The sequence below is a fragment of the Gallus gallus genome, chromosome 7, assembly GCF_016699485.2.
Source record: "Gallus gallus isolate bGalGal1 chromosome 7, bGalGal1.mat.broiler.GRCg7b, whole genome shotgun sequence".
NCBI lineage: Eukaryota > Metazoa > Chordata > Aves > Galliformes > Phasianidae > Gallus > Gallus gallus.
The window spans coordinates 9,592,739-9,615,482 of NC_052538.1; the positions used below are offsets into that span (position 1 = coordinate 9,592,739).

General features: G+C 39.5%; 1 protein-coding gene across 7 annotated transcripts; it reads right to left on the reverse strand.

Moving 5' to 3' along the window:
- Nucleotides 1-2,588: 2,588 nt before the first annotated feature.
- Nucleotides 2,589-22,645, reverse strand: GTF3C3 (general transcription factor IIIC subunit 3). 7 transcript variants are annotated; one of them, XM_040703404.2, is made up of 21 exons: nt 22,477-22,645; nt 21,569-21,671; nt 20,936-21,050; nt 20,813-20,861; nt 18,737-18,927; nt 18,194-18,317; nt 17,503-17,694; nt 16,856-17,021; nt 15,078-15,225; nt 13,334-13,406; nt 12,179-12,268; nt 11,046-11,149; nt 10,301-10,472; nt 9,650-9,852; nt 9,332-9,433; nt 8,249-8,384; nt 7,340-7,577; nt 6,831-7,021; nt 5,742-5,866; nt 3,989-4,141; nt 2,589-3,247 (listed from the first exon to the last, which is right to left on the reverse strand). In XM_040703404.2, exons 5-21 carry the CDS (start codon nt 18,875-18,877, stop codon nt 3,125-3,127), a joined length of 2,481 nt encoding a protein of 826 aa, XP_040559338.1. In that variant the 5' UTR covers nt 18,878-18,927; nt 20,813-20,861; nt 20,936-21,050; nt 21,569-21,671; nt 22,477-22,645; the 3' UTR covers nt 2,589-3,124. The 7 variants fall into 7 exon arrangements, with proteins under 7 accessions (XP_040559338.1, XP_046799519.1, XP_025007931.1 ...); XM_046943563.1 differs by lacking the exon at nt 20,936-21,050; XM_025152163.3 differs by lacking the exon at nt 20,936-21,050 and having other exon boundaries at nt 21,569-21,775.
- Nucleotides 22,646-22,744: the final 99 nt, after the last annotated feature.

The window sequence follows — 22,744 nt, forward strand, 5'->3', positions numbered from 1 at the left end:
AAGAATCAGGAACCATACCTGATCCAAGATACTTCTCTATCTCTGAAAGGCCTTGCAAATAAATATACTCACTCACAGGTGGGGAACCCAGGAATAGTTGTTTCAATTGTAAATTACCTCATACCTCTCACCCTCATTACAGGGATTGTTTTGTGTGGGTGCATGAGTGACTATCTTTCTAACAGGATTATCCTTTTGACTCAGATGCTTTGCATCATGAGGCTTCAAAGTAATTATTTTTTTACATATCATTGCTGTAAACTGTATGCTGCTTATACATTACATTTTTGCTTTCATCACTTTTACCGGTTTTCAGATAAGGCCTGGCAAGTGCTATCAAAACAAATCTCAGATTGGCTTGCAGATGGGTCAGGTGAATTGCTGAAAGCAGTCACACATCTGTGGCTAGATGCTGACGTGACCAGGACAGGGAGGAACTGGCAGGACTGGCTTCTAATGATAAATGGTGTCAGGGTCATGAGAGAACAAAAGCCTTGGGCTATCTTAGCAGCATGTAAGGAATTCATTAGGTGTGTGATGTTATACCTTTATAAGAATCAGTGGAATTTGTTTAACTTCTCTTACTAGGGAGCAACAAACTGGGAAAAGAGTACTAGAAGCAGGTGACTTATGTTGTGATAAGCTGAGGATGGTTTTAAAATTGACAGTGTTTGTGCTTCTTTGGTCCAGCTATCTGCATCATGGCTTGCTCGTCCATGTGGACCTGCCAGTATAACCTAGCTTCAGTACAGGTGGTGTTGCACTACGATATGCAGCAACAGAGCTGACTGCCATCTCCTTTGTGACCAATGCTATTACCTATTTCTGTGGAATCTATACACGTTATTGTCAATACTTGCTCAGTGAGAAAAGTCTTGTGTACCTCTAGAGCCTACAAGTAGCCCAAGGATGCAGTGGTTTTAAGTCACCCTGCTCCTACAGAAATTGGGTCCTAAACTATAACTTTACATGATAGTAGCCTGGACTAATTCTTGAAGACCTGATCTCAAAGAGACCTCCTTAAAGCAGATGGGTATTGTAAGGAACCTGGGTGGCTGAGCACTGTGAAAGCCAGCAAATACTTTTCATTCACCCGATCTTCATTAAATTGTGCAGCTGAAAAGCAGGCCTATGCAGCATGACTTTAGATTCATCCCAGTCACACTAGTTCCTTCAGTGATCATCTGGCACTCACTGCACCTGCTCCTTACACTGACATAGATCATTTAGCACAACCTGCATGTCTCCACCTCCAGTGCCCCCAGCCAACAGCAGCCAAAACTTGATTAGTTTTGCTTGGCATTAACTCAAACTGTAGAGTAATCATAGTTGAAAAAATCTTCTAGAAGTGCTCTTAGCATTTAATGCCTTAGGTTTTTAATGAATGAATCCTTATTGAATGCGTAAGTAGGTTGACAAATGAGGGACAAATGATTGTGACCACCTTATGCAAGAGCAGAAGCACACTGCAACTGCACTGCATGGCTTGCTGGCAGGGTAACAGAACCAACCATCCCTACATTTCCAACTGCAGGAGTTTTTACAAAGGCATAATGGACCTCAAGGGCTGATTCTTCATACCTCCCTTGTTCCAGAATCCCCTGTTCTCTTTAGTACAATTTCATCTACAGTTACTTTATATATTGATATGTAGAGTCTGATTATGTGCCTGTAGCCATGAAACCTGGTATTTAAGTTTGCACACTGACATTCTATTCTGCATTCAACACATACTGTTGCTTTTTCTGCGCTTGTTTGGGTTTTTGGGAAAAACACACAGCACATCTGTGAAGTATTATTGTACCACAGCCCCTCATACCTTTAATGCTACCTTAAGGCTTGGCTGTGTCTGCCTTACCAAGTGATGCAGCTCTGCAGGTTGCACACAGAAAGAAATAACTCTTCCAAATGTCCAGGATGTGTTACCAATAGATTTTTACTTCTGATTTGATAGGACCAAATTACAGGAGAAACTGAGAGACAGTTCATTACTGTTCAACCCAGAACTCACAGTAAAAAGAAAACACGGAGTTTCCTTTGTGCTAAGACAACTGTAATGAAGCAAATGATGCAATCATACTGATTAAAAATGAAGGACATAAATTAGAAGGCTGTATCACTGTTAAAGGCACAAAAAAATGCTATTTCTTTATAAAAGATTTGGGGAAAACCACCATATAAAATCCATTCAAGCGCCAAAAGTCCATAACAAATGTGATCTTCTAATTCTGCTCTTTATACACAGTAACTGCAAAAAAGATGTATAGTAAATTAACGCTTTGCTGCCATCTGCAGGACCAATAGTTGAGGTCTACATTGGTAGCTTTTCCATGGTTGTTGGTAGTTGCTAAGCCTGACAGTCACACGTTCTACTATATTCACAGTATTCAAAAATTAATCTTCTAAGCATTGTGGGTTAGGGTTTTTTTTTGCTGTTTCTTTTCCCTCCCAATCTGTGGCCATGAGTGAACATGGATAATAAGTATTGATATTGATATAATTGATATTGATATGATATTATTATATTAATTTTTGCTGTTCGGTAGCTTTATTGTTATTTTTTCCTAAGGAAGAGTAAACAAGCATCATTAACTTCAGAATTTTTATTAACAAGTTGGGAAGGACAAAAGTAACACGGATTTCAACAAAACAGAAATCAACCTTGCAGTAGAACAGCTGCTAGGAATACAAACTCCTAGAAATACTGAACACTTAAATGATATTGGAAATACTGAATTCTCCATCCTGTAGAGATCAGTACGAGCCCCTTCCTTTCCTCTTTATTATAGTACAACCTTGCTTGTAAGTATTTGTAGTATTGCACATACTGAATTTTTCTAAAGAAAATATTGGGCTTCAGTTTTTACCGTTCAGTTCTATACAAAAGATCAAGCAGTTCATCAGTGTTTGTCAGCCTTGTGCTCGGAACAAACTGTTTCCATCCATACGTAATGTAGTTCAAATGTCAGAAGTAGAAGAAGTCTATATACAGCATACAAACTACATATAGCACAAGCCATGTCTTTGACCACGTACAGAAGATCTATATGAAACCAGTTTCCCCAGCACCGCATGATGCAAGAGTTAATACAAAGAGTATCATCTCTACCTGCCACGAACTTCATCACACAACTGCGTAAGTATATAACATCTTTTGAGCCATCCTGGTATTTCCACTGCTGTGATAAATAAGTGACAAGTTAAAGGCAGTATCTCTTCTCAAGTCTGTCTGATCAGTTTCTATTCCCTGTAAAAATAATAAAAAGTTATCTATATGCAGAGATGGTTTAAAAGTGAAACTTAAGTAGCTGTTAGAGTGCAATCTAATCATACATTAATAGTTTATGCAGACACTCAGGTGTATAGAAACTAAAGCACTATTTCTTGTGCCCCCCCTTCATAATGAGTTTCCACCTGTTGTTAATCACTGAAGATTGTATTAATGATATACTCAAAGCATTAGCTGTAAATTAGGTAGCCAAATCATAAAACAGTAAAGTACTATCCAAATTTGTATTTGTAGGTAACATATTTATTTCTATAGCCAGAATATGAATGCTGCTTTATCTTTTATGTAGTCGAAATAATGCTGCTTTGAACTCACAGTATCAACTATCACCAACATTTCTCCATTTACCAACCTTTCCCGTTTTGTAAGTTTTCTACCTGCTCATGCCAAAGCTAGGCAATAAACTTCCAGTCGCAAAATACTGCATGCAATACAGATAAAGTTCAGCTACTTATTTGGGTAAAGTTTGGCAACCTCTTTTTTGCTGCTAATTCAAGCCTATTAGTAAATCCCTCAAAACATGTCTTTGAAATTAACACATGCAGAGCTGCGTAGCAGGTAACAATCAGATCTGGGTTTCCAGTGTCAGAGAATTCCAACACGAATTGTTCTCAACTACACATATCTTATGTACTTAACTATGGCTGAGAAATTAACATTGATCTGACTACTTGTATGCAGCTCACAAAGATACGGTACCTCCAAGGTGAGAGGAGGAAGCTCAAGTACTTTTTGGTAATAGTGGATTGCCAGATGCAGTAGCCCCAGCTGGTGAAGGCCACGGCCAAGGTTGTAGAAAGTTTCTTGACATGGTCCACGTAGGTCCAAATAGCGGTGAAGGAAGGAGAACCCCTGTACACATTTTATGCACGTGGTGAATGTTGCTGTTAAGAAGACAGCCATAAAACATACTCGAGAAAAGGTGTTTTAATGTGCTTGTGGTCTGGTCATTGCCCAAGGTTTATATGATGCTTAAAAGATGAATGGCATTAGACCAGAGCTGCCTCCAATATGAAACAAAAGGAAAAAATAAAGATACATTATGATATTAAAATGCAGTGCTTTAGTTTACACTGAAGGAGTCATGTGAGAAACTTAGGAAGGATAGGTAGAAGAGACGAATTCAGAAGGGAAAAAAAAAGGGGCAGAGTTTTTCATTCTCTCTCATGCAGAAATTTACAGTTCTTTCTATCACTGCTTTGGAATGTGCTGGTTCCATTGCTAGTAGTGGCTTTTCTTTCAGGGATCATGTTGGTAGACAGAGAAGATAGCTCTGTCAACATCAGGAATTAGTTCAGAAACTAGCAGCTAATGATCGTGCTTTATGTCACTAGCGTGTTCTTGTAGCTGAATTATTAATCAACTACAATAGGAGCAGGAGATGATGTAAAAATAAAGTGTCATAAAAGCAAATACTGAGAGAGAAAAACAGGGAAAATTATCACCAGAGGGTAACATAAATAGGACACTGTTCAATTACGTTGTAAAGGAGAACACAGCAGCCCAGATAAGAAAGGCGAGCTGACTACAGAAAGAAATGTCTGAACATACTAAAATTAGGCCAAAGTTTGAAAACTTAAAATATCTTAAGTTGGATACTAACATAATTGGTCTTGTTTTAGAGAGATCTGCAGCTTTTCTCAAAATCTAAGTAAAAGCCAAATTCTTAAAAGGCTAGAAATAGATGAGAGCTTAAGGTCCTAACCACATTCTGCTGACTCTGAGCTCAGAGGCCACAGGAGTTAAAAGGAATTTCAAGTTAATGACAAATGCTGAAGGAGAGTACAGGGAATGGCTTTCCAGATTCCATTTGGGTATAATCAGCCTGTGGTTTGTAACTGCATCTGGCAGATGAAAGAAAAATATGAATAAGAAAGCTGAAAAATCGAGGGTAGTCTAAACCAGAGCTTGTGAGATCTTTGCAATAAGAGCTTTATAGAGGCACCAAAAGGAGGAAGAAGAAAAGATGACAGAAAAAAAACAACGACATTTAACACCTTCTAAGTCTGGAAAGTTTTAAGAAAACTATGGAGTTTATGAGACACGTCCATTTAAGGTATATGGCATAGATAGATGCTCATCATAGATAGATGCTCTGAGGCACTTCTTCAAAGCTGAATAACAAGTTTAACAAAGCAAAAAGAAAAATAAGGAATAAAATCCAATCCACAGCCATCAAGACTGGAATTAGTAATGTTTCACAAACACTGGTGGCTACTAATGTAACCATTGTGTATATACCACAGAACAAGCTACCTTTAGGTAAAAGAAGATGAGATTCAGAGAAAACATAGTTTAGAAGCATACTCATCTGTATTTGTGTTTCACTATTTCTCTTTGAAATACTGTATTAATTAGGAACACTTATTTACACACAACATGTTGCAGTCCTACCTGTCCATAAATACAAAGCCAGGACACACTGTAGGTAAAAATGATCATACTAATTTACCTGTACCAGAAGAGCATGCCTTTTCAATACGTATTTCTGAGAAGCCATGTGGATGAAAGTTAAGCCAATACAAAGACTGTAGAGAGGTTCATCTGGGTTTGCCCGAAAGGCTTGCACGTACTGTCCTAGAAGCAAACAGCAGATTTAAAGTGTGAGCTAAGAACAAAATAACAGTTCAATACACCTACTTAAAAACATACATGAAACAAAATACCACTACGAAATTGTTACATTTTCAGCACTCCTTGGATTCTGAAGGAAGAATACAGGCTGTGAGATGAAAAATGTAAACAAAAAAGAATCAGGCACAGAACACAAACAAGGTCCTTGCTAGGATTTATATCTTGGATGTGCAGAGAATTAATATTGCATGCAACAGACAGGTTTTGGAAGTTCAGTCTCATTATTTTGGTTAAGCTGCCTGTTTATGCAGCTGGAATAAAGAGACAGAAAAAGAACAATTACTCCCAAATCCATTAAACACTGAAAAACAAACCAAACTAATAATAATAAAAAAAAGTATTATTTAAAAACATCAAAAAGATAAATGACATAGTGACAGACTACTGTCTCTAGCACAGTGTGACCCTTTGGCCATGACTAAGACTTTCATGCATTACAGTGAGAACAAATAATTGTTGCTACTGAACATCGATGGAACGTGCATCTCCATCTCCAACACATCTCTATTATGACACTTGGAGTCATCTTAAAACAGTAGGTTTACCTCCAAGGCCTGTCTAAGATGTCCAATCAACACTATTTGCTATTTAAATTATTCTGGTTTTGTCTTTCTCGATCTTTATTACCATTAGCCCTCTGTTATCTATACAAGTTGGTTATCTTTGCAATACGTACTAAACTTGAAAAAAATCAGCTTAATTTTTATTAGGAAAACTGGACTGATGCTTTGATTTGGTACAACAAAATCAAAGTATCACGTTAATACTAGGAAGCCATGCAGAACTTTCTGATATATGAAGAAATGACTTTAAGAACACTGTTTTTCCTCTATAAAATAAATAAATAAATAAATAAATAAAGAGTATTCACTTGTATTTGTTAAAATTAGAAGATTAATGACATTACCAAGAGCATGCTTGAAACTGCCAGATACAAATGCATTATGCCCATTTAGGACACACAGTGCATGATTATCAGGATTTTTCAGCATTAAGCGGAGACAGAAGCGATGGTGACGGACATCCTGAGATTGCATAGTAACTTGATTGAAGATGTTCCACAGCTGAGGTTTATTGACATTTTCCATTACCATTATTCTACAGAATGAAAACCATATGAGAAATTAGTAAATGCTGTACAGTAAATACTACACCTGCAATAAAAACAGCTTAAGTGACTGAGGGAAAGCTGATGATGAAAGACAGAACCAAGGGTTTTGGACAAATCAAATGACCTACTGCATCACACATTATTTTTAATCAAAGGCCATCAGAAACTCCTTCTGCTTCAATAGGCTTATCTGTTTCAGGGAAAGCTGGAAAACATTAACACCTCCTTCCGAAATCCAGCAGTACGACTACAGCCTCAGAGGAAATAATCAGAGAACAGATTGTTCTGCCTTCTCAGTTCCCTACCTGATATAGTTGTATGCTTTTCTGAAGTTCTTGTCCAGAATTGCAGCAGAAAGCCCAAAGTATTCCAGCTCCTTGCGCTTTTGTCTGTCATCATAAAATGAGTAATATTCCAATGAGGAATCTACTAATAGCTCAGCTTCCTTGTAGCGTGAGAGGTCACACAGGGAATATATAGCCTTCAGGAGAAGGTTCCACCAGTCATCCTTTGTCAAAACACTCGTGAGAACAGCAAAAATTGCTGAAAACATTGAAGGCAGTAAGTCAAGAAAATTGAAACAAGAGAGAAACTCTTAAAAAAAAAAAAAGAACCAACCAAACATGCATACATCAAACTAATCTTTTAAGAAAAGTCTCAGCATTAACTGGCAAAATAAAGATAATTACTTAGTTTTTTTTTTTCCCTGTGTAAGAGCAGTTGATAAAATACAAGCAAAAACCAGGCAAAACTTGGGAACAAATGATAAGAAATACACACTTTTTGAATTGTAAACACAGCACAGGAATGCATTAAAGTTACTCCTCTTCATATTTCAAACAGTGCTTAAGAAACTGTAGCCTGGTTTAACTAAGTCTGTTCAGTTCAATAATCACATGGCTCTTAAAAGAGATATAATATACATATTTCTGTTATTTTCTAGAGCTGCATGCATTATGTATTTGTGCTGAGAGGAATGGTGGGCCATATGGTCTCTATATGTCTTTCTCTATCTAAATTATTCAGTAATTTTATTATTTTTCTCTGAATGGGCATTGTTCCCTGAAGGTAAACTACTTCACATTTGCTGCCTTCCTTGTCCTAGAAATACAACAACATTTGCATGGATTTAGCATGCAAAATAGTAACATTTGTTTCATTTTCAGGATAAAGAAGTTAATCTTGTTGCTTCATTTTTAATAAACATTTCTCACCTTTCGCATCACAGTTTGCTGCCTCCTGGTCATCATTGTCAGAAATTTTATTTCTTGGCACCTTAATAAGGTAGAGATGTCTCTCTCCAGACTTGGAGCTAGATATCAAACACACCTGAGCTCTGCTCATTGCTACCTAGAGACAAATTTAAGGGCAGCATTTCAGATTACATTAATAAATCCTATCTCAAATGCAGCATTACGCCCATGCTCACATGGCCTGCCAAAACTGTCTGCAGCTTAGAAATGCCACAACAGAGCAAGATCACACAAGATAACATTCTCAATAGGTATGTTATCTCTGCATTGTCTCATACTTCACTGCAAACTGGGCTATGCAAAAGAAAGACAGAAACTCTTCCCATGACTTTAAGACTACTCCTGGGATTGGAACATCCCTGTGTGTACTCAAATCAAAACTGTTTGCATAGAGCCATAACAAAAATGACACCATTCTGTCAGTATCAATTCTAGAAGGATGTGGGCGCTCAGCTATTCAGTCAGTGTAATAGAACAGAAATGGCTCTAACCAAATGGATAAAGCCAAGGTTTAAATATTCCCCTCCCTCACTTCTGAGTGAAAGAAGGGAAAATAACAAAATAACACAAGATATCCCTGCTGTATTTGTTAACTAAATAAATTCTTCCTCGCTCATTGAATAACATGATAGATTACATAATTCAAAATGAAGTTATTAAAATAGAATCTAGTATCTAAACAAAAGTAAATCATTAGTAAATGATCTTAGTAAAAAGTAAAGCATTATGTTGACTTCTAAATAGGTAAGATGCAACTTCAGTGCTTGGCATCTTCTCCGTATATTCAGAAACAGGGAGTTGAAATCAGTGTATTGAGAATTATACTCACAAATGATGCTCTGTTCTGAAGAATACAGGCAAAAAACAGCAGTATTACAAGCCCCAAGCATTAATAGGCTCTCTGTAGGATTTTCATCCAATAAAACAATGAGAACATTTGCAAATCAAAACCACTAGTTTTCTTCCCGAGTTTGTTTGTCCCATGCCTTAACCCAACTTGCAGCTGTTCAGTTTGGTAAAGGATAACTGGAAAGACTGGCTTACCTTCAACAGCATTGCCAGCATCGTCAGTAAAGTGTCTACGTAACCATACGTTTTGCCTTGGGAATACAACAACGTAGAACGATGGAGGAGTAACTTTAATTCCTAGGTAACATCAAACATCATTATTTAACCATTCACAAAGAAACAATTTATGAAACAAAGAATTATTAACACAACACAAGATTGATAGAATTGTAAAATCTTCTAGAAAACTGCACGTGGCAATCTCCGGTCCTACACCATTAACATCTTTGAATACTACCATAGTCTGTCAAATACCATATCCTAATCTGGAAGCCAAGAAAACACCTTTCTCACCTGCTGGGCAGCATTAGCATCCTGAGCCAGTGTATCTGGATCATACATTTGTTCCAGAGCCTCCAGAGCTTTCTCAGGCCGTCCCAGTTGCTGCTGTAGCGTTGAAAGTGAGATTCTTGCATCCAGATGCAATGGAGCAAGATCAACAACCTTAGTATAGCTCTCTGCGGCACGCTCCATGTGTCCCAAAGCCTTCAAGCACTCTAGATATACCATACAAAACACCATACACTTAAATGGCAGAAAAAGAAGAGTAAATGCTAGCAAAATAGTTAACATACTTTCCAGATGCACTTCCAGTTAAAACCACTCAAAACATGTATTATTCAAGTGAACATATTCAGAAATAAGCACTGATGCACCTAGAGTTCCACTTAAGTATCATCAGTTGATACAAAATGGAATGTAGAATAGATGCTGTTCATTTAGATTAAAATAAAGTACTTGTAGCTGAAGGTAATTTCAGTCTGTAACAAGAACAAAACCCTCATGGCAGGGTTATCATAGTAAACTCCAGTTATAGTTTTGCAAATACAGATTATTGCTCAACATGTGTATCTAAATTCCAGTGATCTTAGATGAAGCTCTCTGGAAATGCTCAGCACTGTGCTACCATCTCTCAGTACCCCGTTTTCAGCAGCCCTCCTTAACCTGCATGCCGAAGCCAGACGACAGCCAAGTTGTATCGTTCAGAACAGACGAGGGCGCTCAAGAGCGGCAGTGCTGAGTTGTATTCTCCAACATCCAGAAATGCCTCTGCAACGTCCAAATACAAGTCACCCATTTCTTCTGGATTTTGTTCCACCAGAGTGGTCAAAAGAGGCTTTAAAAGCAAGCAAAAAACCAAAATATTAAAACCCACAAATTATCACCAACAGCACTGCTTTAAGATCTGCTTCCAGAAGCTCCTTTTTATGCTGTGATTTTTATGCAGTTTGCATTTTGAGCCATACTTCCTTCACTTCAATATTACTATAGAAGTGAAAAATAAAGATCAGAATTTCACAACTGCTGAAAAAGCCACATTTCACTATTCCAGACATATTACATCCTACTCATCTGTATCTTTCCTAAGAACATTAAGGTTTATTAGGGCTTTAAAACAAAGTCAAGGTATGTTCCTTAGTATTCCAGACTTAGTAGCATGGTCCCAGGCCTAACACAGCCCACTGGCTTTCATTTACTGTCCCTTGGAAATATTTCCAGCTGAAGGCATAACATATAAGGACAAAAATAGCATTTCTGCTACTAGAGGTTTGCTAGGCATCTGTCTTGGAGTGGAAGGAAAGCAAAAAGAATCTCCAAAGCCCTCTCACCAACCTCAGTCATATGGAGAAAGGAAAAACCATTTGCTTTGTTAATTTATCCCCTGGCTTCTCAGTTTGTTTCTACTTACATTGAGAGGCTCTAGGATGTTCAAGTGCACCAAGCACACCATCAGCTTGACTGTGATGTCTATGGGAACCCCTTCAGGTATACAGCAGCTAACCTTCTCCACAGCTGTGGAAAGAAGAAAAAATTTATCTCTGAGCCCTTAAGCTTTAACAATCATTTCACAGAGCCCCACATCCTCTCCAGACTACGATGAACTACAAAGAGAAGAATACGTTCTCAGACTCCAGCAAAGATGGTGTAGGCCTACCCTCTTCTCTTCTTTTGTAACTTACCTGATAGCTGGAGTAAATTATCCTTACCATTTTATCTGAAATATCAAGTGCTATCACAGTCTGCATTGACTTCAACAGCAGGATCTGTATGATGCGTTCAGAGTGTTCCCCCTCTGGGTTTGTTTTGTAAAGCTTTCCTTTAGCAACATAGGCAACTGTACCCTCTTCTCCTTACTTTCTCTAGGAAATATTCTGTATTAAGCTATTTTTTCCTATTAAACTAAGTGTTGCATATCAAGAACCTGGCTGTATGTATATATGGTTGGACACATAACTACAGAACATTATGTAACACGTAGAACAAATGTAACCTGATGAGAATGAAAGCATGAGAAGTGCTAGCAAACTGGTACCAACTCCACTATTGCATTTCTTGCACATCTATCTGGCCACTAAAACCTCCAAAGCACTATGCTCAAGTTCTCCTTTACCTTAATTTTCACACTGAACATTTAAAGGGTGACCATTAAAACCTGATAAAACAGTGATTTCCAACTTAAGGCTTCCCTGTGGCCTTCTACATCCGCATACAGTTACAGCAAATCACAGTGTGCAGATCAATTTATCATTCTCTTAACACCCAGCACAAGAGTAACCATTCACCTACAGGTAAATTCACAGAAAAATGAAGAATTTTATTTTCCAACTGGGTAAGTCCTGGGAGAATGTTTTGACTTTGGTGGCTGGATGTGCTAAAAGTAAATTCCCAGTAAAGAAGACAGTATGCAAGGAACCTTTCCTGGATCAAGCCCTATTTCCCTACTGCTAGAAACTCTCATGATTTTGCTAAGATTCCAACCTGATTCCAGAGCATATGATCACTTCATAGACTTGTACTAGATTCAGCAACTTAACTATTTACCTGCAGCACTCGATTCAGCAACCGGATCACTTTGGTTGTCAGTCACTGCCTCCCGGCTTTCCTGAGTTTCTACCACTGCTGCTGCATCATCTTAAAGGGAAAGAGATTACCCTTAGTAGCACCGGCTAAGCCAACAATTACTTAATTGTGAATCCACACTTGGCTGGTAGTTTACTCTTGTTTATAACTGAAAAGCAGACATTCTTTTGAAGGACAGCTCAGCAAGAAGCATTCAAAAAAAAAAAGCTGTAAAGCAATGGACTGTGAGGAACCAAGCTCTTGGGCAGTTCAGCAGCTTTGTCTTAACAAATGACATACTTCAGGTAATGGCATCACCGTGTTTTAATTCCCACACTTGCAGTTTTGCTCCTTAAAAATTATCTGTTAAAAGTTCCTATCAGGACAGTTGTTCGCTGCCATGATCACTGATCATCTATATCTCACCTGCTCCATTAAAATAAAACACCAACAGAATTATCTTATACCTACAATGGGTTTGGACCGGATGACTAAAACAACTGTCCTGTTCATTTAAAGAAGAGACTGACTGCTTCAAGAGCTGGCACACTGTGATCACTCTACAGCCCAAATAGAAACATCTTTAGACCTGAGCGATGGCTTTCAAGAGACAGATTTCCTAAAGAGGACCTGTTTTACTCAAGTCAAAATTGCAGACCAATATCCCTAGATATTTGTATATCACAACATTTGAATGTTTAGGAAAAGAAGTATAATTTACAGAGCATTAGTTTCAGGTCAAAGCTTGATATTCTTGAGAATAGATAATACAAAGTTTATCTGACTTTTTTTCAGAAGTTACTTAGCTAGCAGGAATAACTGGCCTGACATTATCACTCAGAGGAATGCTCAGAACTTTAAAAGGCCTCCAATTGCAGGGAAAGTAGTCCTTGTCTCTAATGAGTCACCAGGGCTAATTGGACATCACAGTAACTCCTCAGAGCACACTGAGGTCATGCAATGTAACTCATTAAAGACACTGAAGAGTTTCAAAAGTGAAAAGCCTGTCAATATGCATCAAAACATAGCCATGAGTTGAAAAGGTAACAGAAAGAAAAATGTCACACTAAATGAACAGAAAAAAAGGTCATAATAGATGAACAGAAGAGTCCTACTAACTGCTTGTTAACTATTTACCTTTTTTCTCCTCAGCAGGACTTTTTTCTGATGCTTTCCTTTCAAGTACAATCCCTGCATAATCAGTAATAACCTAAAACAGAAGAGTAACTTAAGATAGTTTTAAGGACTTTAAGGATATATTCTGCGATCAGCCTACATGGCTGTTTCTTCAGATATCACAGAAGTTGTCAGAAGAAGGGCAGCCTTTGTTTCACTTAGGGTTAGCTCACTAGTATATGGTTTCATCACCCTATGTCTTTATCCACTATTTTTGGTCTAATCAGCATCTCCTTACGAAATAAAACAGTTACTTTCACCATAACTAGAAAAGTTTTGTTTTGTTTAAGCATTTTTAGCTTCTTTTTATAGCTTTAAGATGATAGGTAAAGAAAGCAAATTATCATGTAAACAGCTAAGTTTTCCACAGATCTTTCTAAAGTGCTGCTAGGTTTGCTCATCCGAACACAAGGCAAGGAAACTGCACAGTTCATCTCAGTTTAAAAAAGATAAAACAGAATCTACAGCTACCTACAGTCAGACATTTTACAAAAGCCCTGGTCATACATTATAACCTCAGTAGAACTAGCACAGTTCAACAGAACAACTAAGTAAGGAAATGAAAATCAAAGACAGACTAGTTGAGACATTCACTTGCCCACAGGGGGCTGTGAGAGGGGAAACAGAAGTGTGGAGGATTGTTGGTCTAAGATCCAGTGCCACTTGGCATTTTCATTCAAGAATTGTCAAGTAAATATTTAGGTAATAATTACTGTTGCCAAAACAAGAGTGTCAAATAAACACATGGTCCTGGGTTTACTAGCTCAAATACAGATTCAGCTATCTAGGAACAAGAAACACCATCACAGCAAGAGACCTGAGGAGAACCATCAGAAAGAAACACAGAACAGTTCTACTACTGAGCACTGTGTTAACAAATCAGTACCAAAATACCGAGTACAGAGAATTACCTGTTTACGTTTTTAAACTAGAAAGAGGTACAGGGAAGAGTCAGAACTGTCTGTAGGCTTGTAATGCTTTACAGTGACAGAGAGAGAGAACGAAATAAAATCTTACGTAGGAAAATATAAAGAAGTAATTTAATATCAGCAAATGAGAACGTTTAGAAGGAGAAGGTCCCAATTATTAGTGGCTCTTCACTCTATTTGGGAAAGTATAATGGTCAGACCATTACATTGTTCTTCTCAAAGCCAGACCAAACCAAATAGGAAATACACACAGAAGCGAGGGGTAATAGCCACAAGAATAAACTGGGAATAGAGATGCGATCTTCTCCAATTCCTTATGTCTCAGAGTTGAGTTCTAGTTCTGGAATATGTGCCTGATATTTAAAGCAAAAGTTATTAGTTATAACACAGGTACACCAGATAAAGCACAAGTGCCTGTGTGTGAAGCATTAAGCCATTCGGTGCCACTCTTAACCTTCACCTTAGAGAATGCCCTTTGCTGGTAGTACAACAGACCCCCAGATCAGCTGGTAGCTATCCTCTGGCTACCGAAGTTATGGTAGTTGTGGAGAAGGAGAGAAGAGACCCCAAAACTTTAACTGTGGAACAGCAAATGAGTCTTATCAGCCCCAGTGTTAACTTCAACGCTGATTACTACATAACTAATTGTGAGCAATCTGATCAGCTCTATTACTACAGAAATATGATTGTATTTAAGAACTACAGGCATATAAACTGTCCATCCCGTGTGGCAGAGTTGCTGAACACAACAGACAAATGCATGTAATCCTCCATACCGCCAATGCTTTGTCATACTGCTTAGAGGAGATATACAGTTCAGCTGCTATATTAACATCTTCCATGGAGACAAGGCTCTGATGTTTAGTAAAGGCTTCTTCTATGATCTCAATAGCAGAGGCAGCATCATTGGCTTCATAATAACTCCTGTGGAACGCAGACATGAGATACTAAGTATCTGACATAATTGACAAGATGTACTATGATCACAAGCAAAAGGTTTTCTGTATTTCTTTGCTTTTATTTTTGTTAATCAGCAGCGGTTGCCCCAAAATTTAATGCCTCCTATTTGTTTCCATAGAAACTACAAAGCAGACAAAGAACACTGTAACACTATCTGACAGAGCAAATTCCCAGTTACAAAACACTATTTTTCAATGCAGGCACCAGCACTAGCTCTGCATTTTCATTAGCAATAAACAAGAGCCTGTGTGTCACAGTTGTAAAAATCCACATGGCCATTCAGAACGTGGCTCATTCTTCACACAGCTGTTGTCACCACTGAAATGCACCATTCACTGCCTCACTGTGCTCACATCCACTGTTTAGTCTCCACAAATGTTCAGCAAGTGTCAGTGAATGTCAGCGGGTGCCATTTTTTCTACACGGAGGAATTCAGTGTCAGATCTCTGCTTCATCCACACTTCCAAGTCTGACACCATTTTGTCAGACTGCCCCTCTGCTGCCATCTGTCACATGGCAACAAAACAGAATGGAATATGGGGGGAAGGTTCAGCTTCTACTGCCACACCACCAAAATCTGCTTCTGGCATCATGGGCTGACATTATAAAATAGGAGGCATTACTTTCAGAGCAGCCCTCACGTATTCATTAGGGAGGGTAAACTACAAAAGACAGTGAGAAAGATGGTAGTTTGTCTTTCCTTACAAATTTTGACAATTTTTTTATTTATTTGAAATAATTACCAATAATCCTCTCTACAAACAGTTAAACCTCTATATGTTTGGGAATAACGGGAGTTTTCATTACACCATCTCTCACCTCGAGCCACGTATCAACAGTGTATTGCATTAACGTGGTCTGACAGCAAACTCCAACAATCATAATGTTACAATACAATTCTTGCATTCTTTTCATTGCATTTCACAACCAAGAAAATCAAAAGGCTCATCTACTGGCTCTGAAACAGTCCAGTGACATCCTTCTTCAACTTATACATGAGAAAGCTGAGGTTTAAAGTAGTTAACTTATTAAGAGCTATAAGAGTCACGCATTTAACTGTCAACCTCCTCTGCCACAGGCTAACTTCTGTGACTTGACCTGCACCCACGTGCAGAAAAGGGAAAGTGGAAGATTTCTACTTACTCCAGCAACAAATCAGAAACCATACACACTATTGTACTGAAGACTGCATTTCACATTGAATAGTTTCCTCCATTTAGAGTTGCTGGCAGTAAGGTTCTGAGCCTCTAGTGATATTACATGGATACAAAAATGTACTGTATTTGTATACAATACAAATACAATACAAATTTTCTGTAATCAATATTTGTATTTTACCCTCTTACTCTAAGAGAATACAACACTTCTGTGACGATGCACTGACAGTGCACAGAACAATTCCCACATGTCAGGAGCAGGAAACATCACAATACATGAGGGGTGTGCGCTTGTATGTTTGTCATCCCCAACAGAAACACCTGCATGCCCTGATTTCAGTTGCATACCCAGCCTGAATCACCAAAAGAGTTTAGAAATACCAGACTTAGAGAAGCTTTGGAAAACCAGATTGTACCTTTTTTGAAGTCCAACTTACTTTGCCATGTCTCTCGCCAACTGCATAAAGCGCTCTCCATCAGAGGGAGACAGAAGATTCAAAATACGCCTGTAGCCATCCATAGCCAACTTATGTTCCCCCAGCTGCTCATACAGGCTTGATCTCTCCCACAGATAACGTACATTGGTTGGGTCATACTTCAAAGCTGCAAGAAGAAAAAGCATGCTAGTAGTCAACCTGATAGCATATACAGCCTTCATAACAGCAATAACAGACTTCATATTCATCTACTCCACTGCCAAAGCCCTGGCAAACATCAGCAGCTTCTAAGTAGATAATGGCTAACTGAAAAAGCAATATTTACATCCTGAGGGAAGCAAACCAGATTGCAAAATATGTACGTGCTCCTGCTGAAACAAATTCAACCAAGACTCTTTTTTTCTTCTCCAAAATCATAAGGTAACATGACTGACAGAATGTCAGTGGACACGTTATTATACACACGAGCCTTTTGTAAGAAAAGGACGTCATCCTACATTAAAGATTCATGGATCTTTTACCAATGTCTTGACAGAGGTACGAGAATCCTAGCAAACTGCAACTAAATCAGAAAGCAGAAGAAAATATAGCGACTGTCATCAGCACCTAACATTTACTTTAGAATATTAAAATTACCGCTATGTTACCTTTTGCATAGCAAAAAATAGCCTGTTTAATATTGTCCTGCTCCAGTGACATCTCTGCCAGTCTGACCCACTCTTCAGTATTACTAGGATTTAAGTGAGCAGCAATCAGTTCAAACTGTAATGACTTCTCCATATCACCCTGGTCTTCATAGATCATGGCAAGAGTGGAGAAAGGCTCATGGGCAAGAGGAGCTGCAAAAAGAGAACAGTTAAGAACTACAGTTTTAAGAACTACGTGAAAACAAGTAATTTGGCTTTCTTCAAACTACAGGTATCAGAGCTATATGAAACATGAACATCATTGTTTCAATTCAGAAAATAAATTCTGCAGGCAAATTTCCAATTCCTTTTATATAAATCATTAAACAGGTTGACTGAACCTCACAACAACTATTTGCAGTGCTTTTTCTACATCAGAAGTCATGCCAATAGCTCTCTGTATTTTCCTTCTAGTTCTACAAAGACAATAAAAGTAATGTGTATAAAGCTGCAGAATTAGGATGCTAGTTTCTTCTCAAAAGCAAAACAGTAACAGAAATGCACTGTGAACTCTTAAGTTTCACACTAGTTCCACAATGGCATTCCTTGAGCTGAGCATTTTCCTCATAGGGGAAGCCACAGTGAATTTCCTGAGATACATGGCAATTTCATCCCATTTTTGAAACCGGAGTCTTCTTCTATTCTAAAATACCTTGTCGAATGATCTCCATGCACATCAGAATAGCCTCCTCACGTTCTCCTCGAGCAAATCTGATATTGGCTTCTCCCATCAGACCCCTCAATGCACGAGGAAGTTTGCTGCGAGGCCTTTTCTCCTAAATGGAAAAGAGAAACTATTTCTACCAATGATTCATTTATGTCCAAACTCAGGAGACCTCAGTCATACCTGTGCTTTAAACAGCCAAACAAAAAACTATTTAAGTGTGAGTGGCGTTAAAATGTCTCTCCAAGGTATTTGCTGATTTTCAAAACTGACAGAGTAACTCTGATACCTAACACAGATAAAATCCAGACACTGGAAAAGACTCACTTCATTATTTCTGAAAGTTTTCAAACAGGAATCTACAGCAATTTTCTACAAAACCAGAAAGGACACACCAACATGAGCAGAAGCATCCCACACAGCATTATTTTCAGGCAAGTATTTCAGCAATAGCTAAGATCGTGCAAACTGGCATTTATTTATTATACTTCATAAAATACAGAGAAGTTAAGTGAAGGTTTAAATACTTGCTTTCATCATTTTCTTGGTCTCTCGGTTAAGAACCATCTCCAACACAAAAACATCTCCAGCTGTGGGTTGCTCGGTAGTTTCTTCTTCCTCTTCTTCCTCTTCCTCTTCATCCTCCTCCTCTTCTTCGTTTTCCCCAATCATGGACGCAAAGACCCGATGAACAGACTTACTGACGCCATCTGCGGTTTCTCCTGGTTGAGAAAGTAAAAGAACAGGTTTATGACACACTCAAAAGTGTGCTACATTATCAGGACAAGCGTACAGAAAACAGAACTCTTCACAATTAGTAGCCTACTTGAGAGAGCTATTCTGTAAGAAAAAGGCCTTCAGAAATGCAGAAGACTTTTATGCAACCTCTTATATTTTCAAATACTGTGTTATGCATCACCAGTGCTCAGCATCCCACAGTTTCTTATGGTTTGTTTTTTTTTTTGGTTATTTGATAAGAAAGCATGGGGGAACACACAGAACGAAGCAACAGTTTATTCAACACTCTTCATGGACCACAGAAGAGAAGCAATTTTCAAGCAAAGGACTGTGTGGATGGAATAAAGCCTTTCAGCTGAAGAGGCTAAGTGAGCAGACAATTACACTGAACACAATAATGCATTGCTCAATTTTTAGAAGTAATTTAAAATAAGATCCTCTAACCACTGTATCCATGACAATGAGTACCTTTTAACCCATGTAAATGCAAAATCCAGATTACTGACATAACTCCAGAAAAATAAATAACGAAGTTATTTAACGTAAACAAATGTATAAAGCTGTACGTCCAAAATAAACATGCTTAAAGCACATAGTATTAAAACCTTTCATTACTAACTTAACCCAGGGTCATAACTGTGCACAGATCTATTTCCAGGCAAAAAGGACGAAAAAGCAATCATTTTCGGTATGCTTCTCTTCACCTGCTTGCCAACAAAACATTCAAAGGTTAGAGATGGGGGACTGGGCATCTAAAGATTTGATAAAGGTACATCCGTAATACAAAGCTGGTACTGAAAAATAAGCCTATTGCCAATGGACTAGAAGGATTCAGGATACTACACCTATATTTATACCTTTTACAGCCTCCTAAATATCACAGATGCATAGAACCAGAGAATGGCTTAAGTTGGAAGGGATCTCAAGGATCATCAAGTTCCAACCCGCCATGCCACCGGCAGCACTGGTTTTATACACTGTTGTTTTAATTCTTATTCAATATATTATTCAATACTCAACATGACATATTCAACATTCCTATTGAATATAATGCTGTTTTTATCCTGACTTGGATATTAAGCGTCTAAAAATCAAGACTATCAAGACTTCTGCTCCTCCCCAATCCAAAACAAATAGTTTTTAACTTAATTTCACTTATATTTCAGCTCTGAACATCAGTCTATCAGAAGTGATTTCAACATCGAACTTTACTAACGTTTTTCTTCCAAATATCTTAAGTTTGATTCTTCCCGTACCTCTTTACATAAGTAAAAGCGATAAATATTATCAATGCATCCTTGATTCTGCAAACTGCTTTTTAGACTTCTGTGTCCTCTGTAATATGAGCAGAAGTAACATTATGTTACCAGGATGCATTTTCTCTTTGATAAAGACCACGTGTATGAGAAGACACATAACAGAGCAGGCGGAACACAGAGCAGAAGACTGCAGCTTGGAAGCGTTTCAGAGATATCAGCTAAAAGAATGGATCGGAAGGGAACTGCACACATTTTGCTCCAGCCCCACCTGTAGCGTTCTGTTTGTCTTTGCAGGATAAGGTTTGGCCATTCTCTCAAAATCAGGGCAACACTAAGGCATGTTCCAATTTAAGGCCTAGTCCTCTACTTTTGATATTTAAAGGAGAAGGAAAAAAAAACCAACAAATAAATAAACAAACAGAAGAATTATGAGAATTTGCACTGAAAGTAGAAAATGAATCGTAGAATACTGCGAGTTGGAAAGAACCTATAAGGACCATTGAGTCCAACTCTGTACAAGAACCAACCCCAAGAGATCAAAAACTGCACTCTGCTATTTTACAGCACTGGCAACCCCACGAGATGTGCCCAGCCACTGCGTGAAACTCACCCTCTAAAGGTGTCTGAAGCAGACTGCAGCCCAAGCTCAAATCCAGAACCTGAGGAGTGGGATCACCATCAGTGATACAAATCAAACAAAGTGCTGCTCCTACCATTTCCTGAGAGTCCTTACATTATGCAGGAATCCCCCAGAAAGTTGCTGTTACTGGGATATAGTTCTACAGAGATTTGACCATCCAGGTAGTCAGGAATATCCAGCAGAAAATAAGGAGAGATAAACCTGAGTCCTATAAGCAGGACAAAGATTAAAAAAATTAATAACGATTTAAAAAAAAACAAAAAACCTCCTCTTTTGAGCTATTTCATCTTCCTTTAGATGGCAGTGGGACAAGAAAATTCTCACGCAGCAGAATCAAGTATCCCAAAACCCTTTTGTCTCAGCCAAGAAGGCTAGCAGAAGTGAGCACAGAAAACCAAAACAAAACATAGGCAGAAAACTTTCTGAGATACATATTTGTAACTTCAGATTGAGTAAATGACAGAGACCACGTGGTAACAAAGCCAGGAAGATGCCCCAGGAAAACAAAGATGACCAGATCCAGCCCCTTAAAACCAGTGAACAAAGTTAAAGCCTACATACGCATAGGAACATCCTACAAAGACATGCACTCTAACAATGCGCTTCAATACCCACAGGTTCAGCAGAAACAGACAGGTTTTTACATAAGGTCAACTGTGAGAGAGCAAATGCTTTCAGTCACCTTTAGAATACATTTTTCACTTAAAACATCACAGTGATATTTACCATCTGTTTCATCCTGACTTTGGGACTTCCCAGCTGCCTTTCTGGATGAAGAGGGAGCATCTGTGTCATCAGTGTTCTCCTCAGCAGATGCATTCTCACTGTCCTACGCACACCAACAACATTAGTTACCAGCATTGCCATGTGCCTCACTCCTGCTTCCCCTGATGTTCGGGATTAGCATTCAGACCATGGGTTTCAGCTTTTGCACTGCAAGTGAAACAGGTGAGCTAAGTGCTGTATTTTCAAACAAATAATTAAACAAAAAGCTCAGCACCGCCTGCTTTCGGACATTCGAGTTCTAATCAACGTGAGGTGACCCAGGTGGTGACTGCTCACGTTACTGCCGGCTGAAGAGGCCGTTGTTCGTGCAGCATTACGCTGAGGTAAGATGGTACGATCCAGTGTACAAACTAAAGTAAAAAAAGAACGCGTAAGGCGAACTCTTTTGAAAATCTGCATTAGTTAAACACAAAAGATCGCAACTGCACTCCTCAGCAGCACGAGGTTGCTCTCGGATGGCACCTGTCCCTCGGTGCCGCGCGTCCTGCCGTGGCAGCAGAGGTCTCCTCAGGTGCCGCGCCCGCAGGGAACGCAGAGCCCTCGCTCTGGCACAAGGCGAGCGAAGCTACCTGCTGCACCCAGCCGAGCGGGCAGAGCTTCTCTGAGCTCCTCGCTCTGCTCACGCAGAGCCGCACGGCCGCCCCACGCACCTCCTGCCGCTGGGAAGCCAGCAGCGGCACACGGCGGATGACGTCCCACCGGCACCCGCTGGCCGGGCCCGGGGGAGCGTCCACGCCGCCCGAGGTACCGCCCCGCAGCCCCCGAGGTACCCCCGCCGCTTCCTCCTAGCCCGGGGCACCTCGCAGGCCGCAGAGGAGGCCGCGCCGCTCCCGCCCCGCCCGCCTGACCTTCTCGCGGCTCTTGCGCTCCTCCCGCCGGCGCTCGAACTCCTCGAAGGAGATCTTCCCCTCCAGATAGTCGATCAGCTCCGGGCTGAACCCCGACATCGCGCAGGGACGGCCGGGAGAAACGCGGAGAGCGGACGCGGTGCTTCGGCTATAGCGCCCGCCCCGCCCCGCACCTCGCGCTTGGGTTCCGCACTGCCGCGGTCCGGCCCGGCCCCCTCAGCCCGTACCCCAGGAGCCGCGCCGTTTCTCACACGAGCCGGAGGGTCCG

Bases quoted from the DNA above. Each gene is read 5' to 3' on its own strand.
- GTF3C3 (NM_001006515.2), bottom strand. From the start codon at position 22,575: ATGTCGGGGTTCAGCCCGGAGCTGATCGACTATCTGGAGGGGAAGATC. The intron at 18,928-21,568 runs GTAAATATCACT...TTTCTCAACCAG, and splicing joins AAGTCAGGATGAAACAGATG to GAGAAACCGCAGATGGCGTC. The intron at 10,473-11,045 runs GTAAGTAGAAAC...TTGCTTTTAAAG, and splicing joins ACATCCTAGAGCCTCTCAAT to CCTCTTTTGACCACTCTGGT.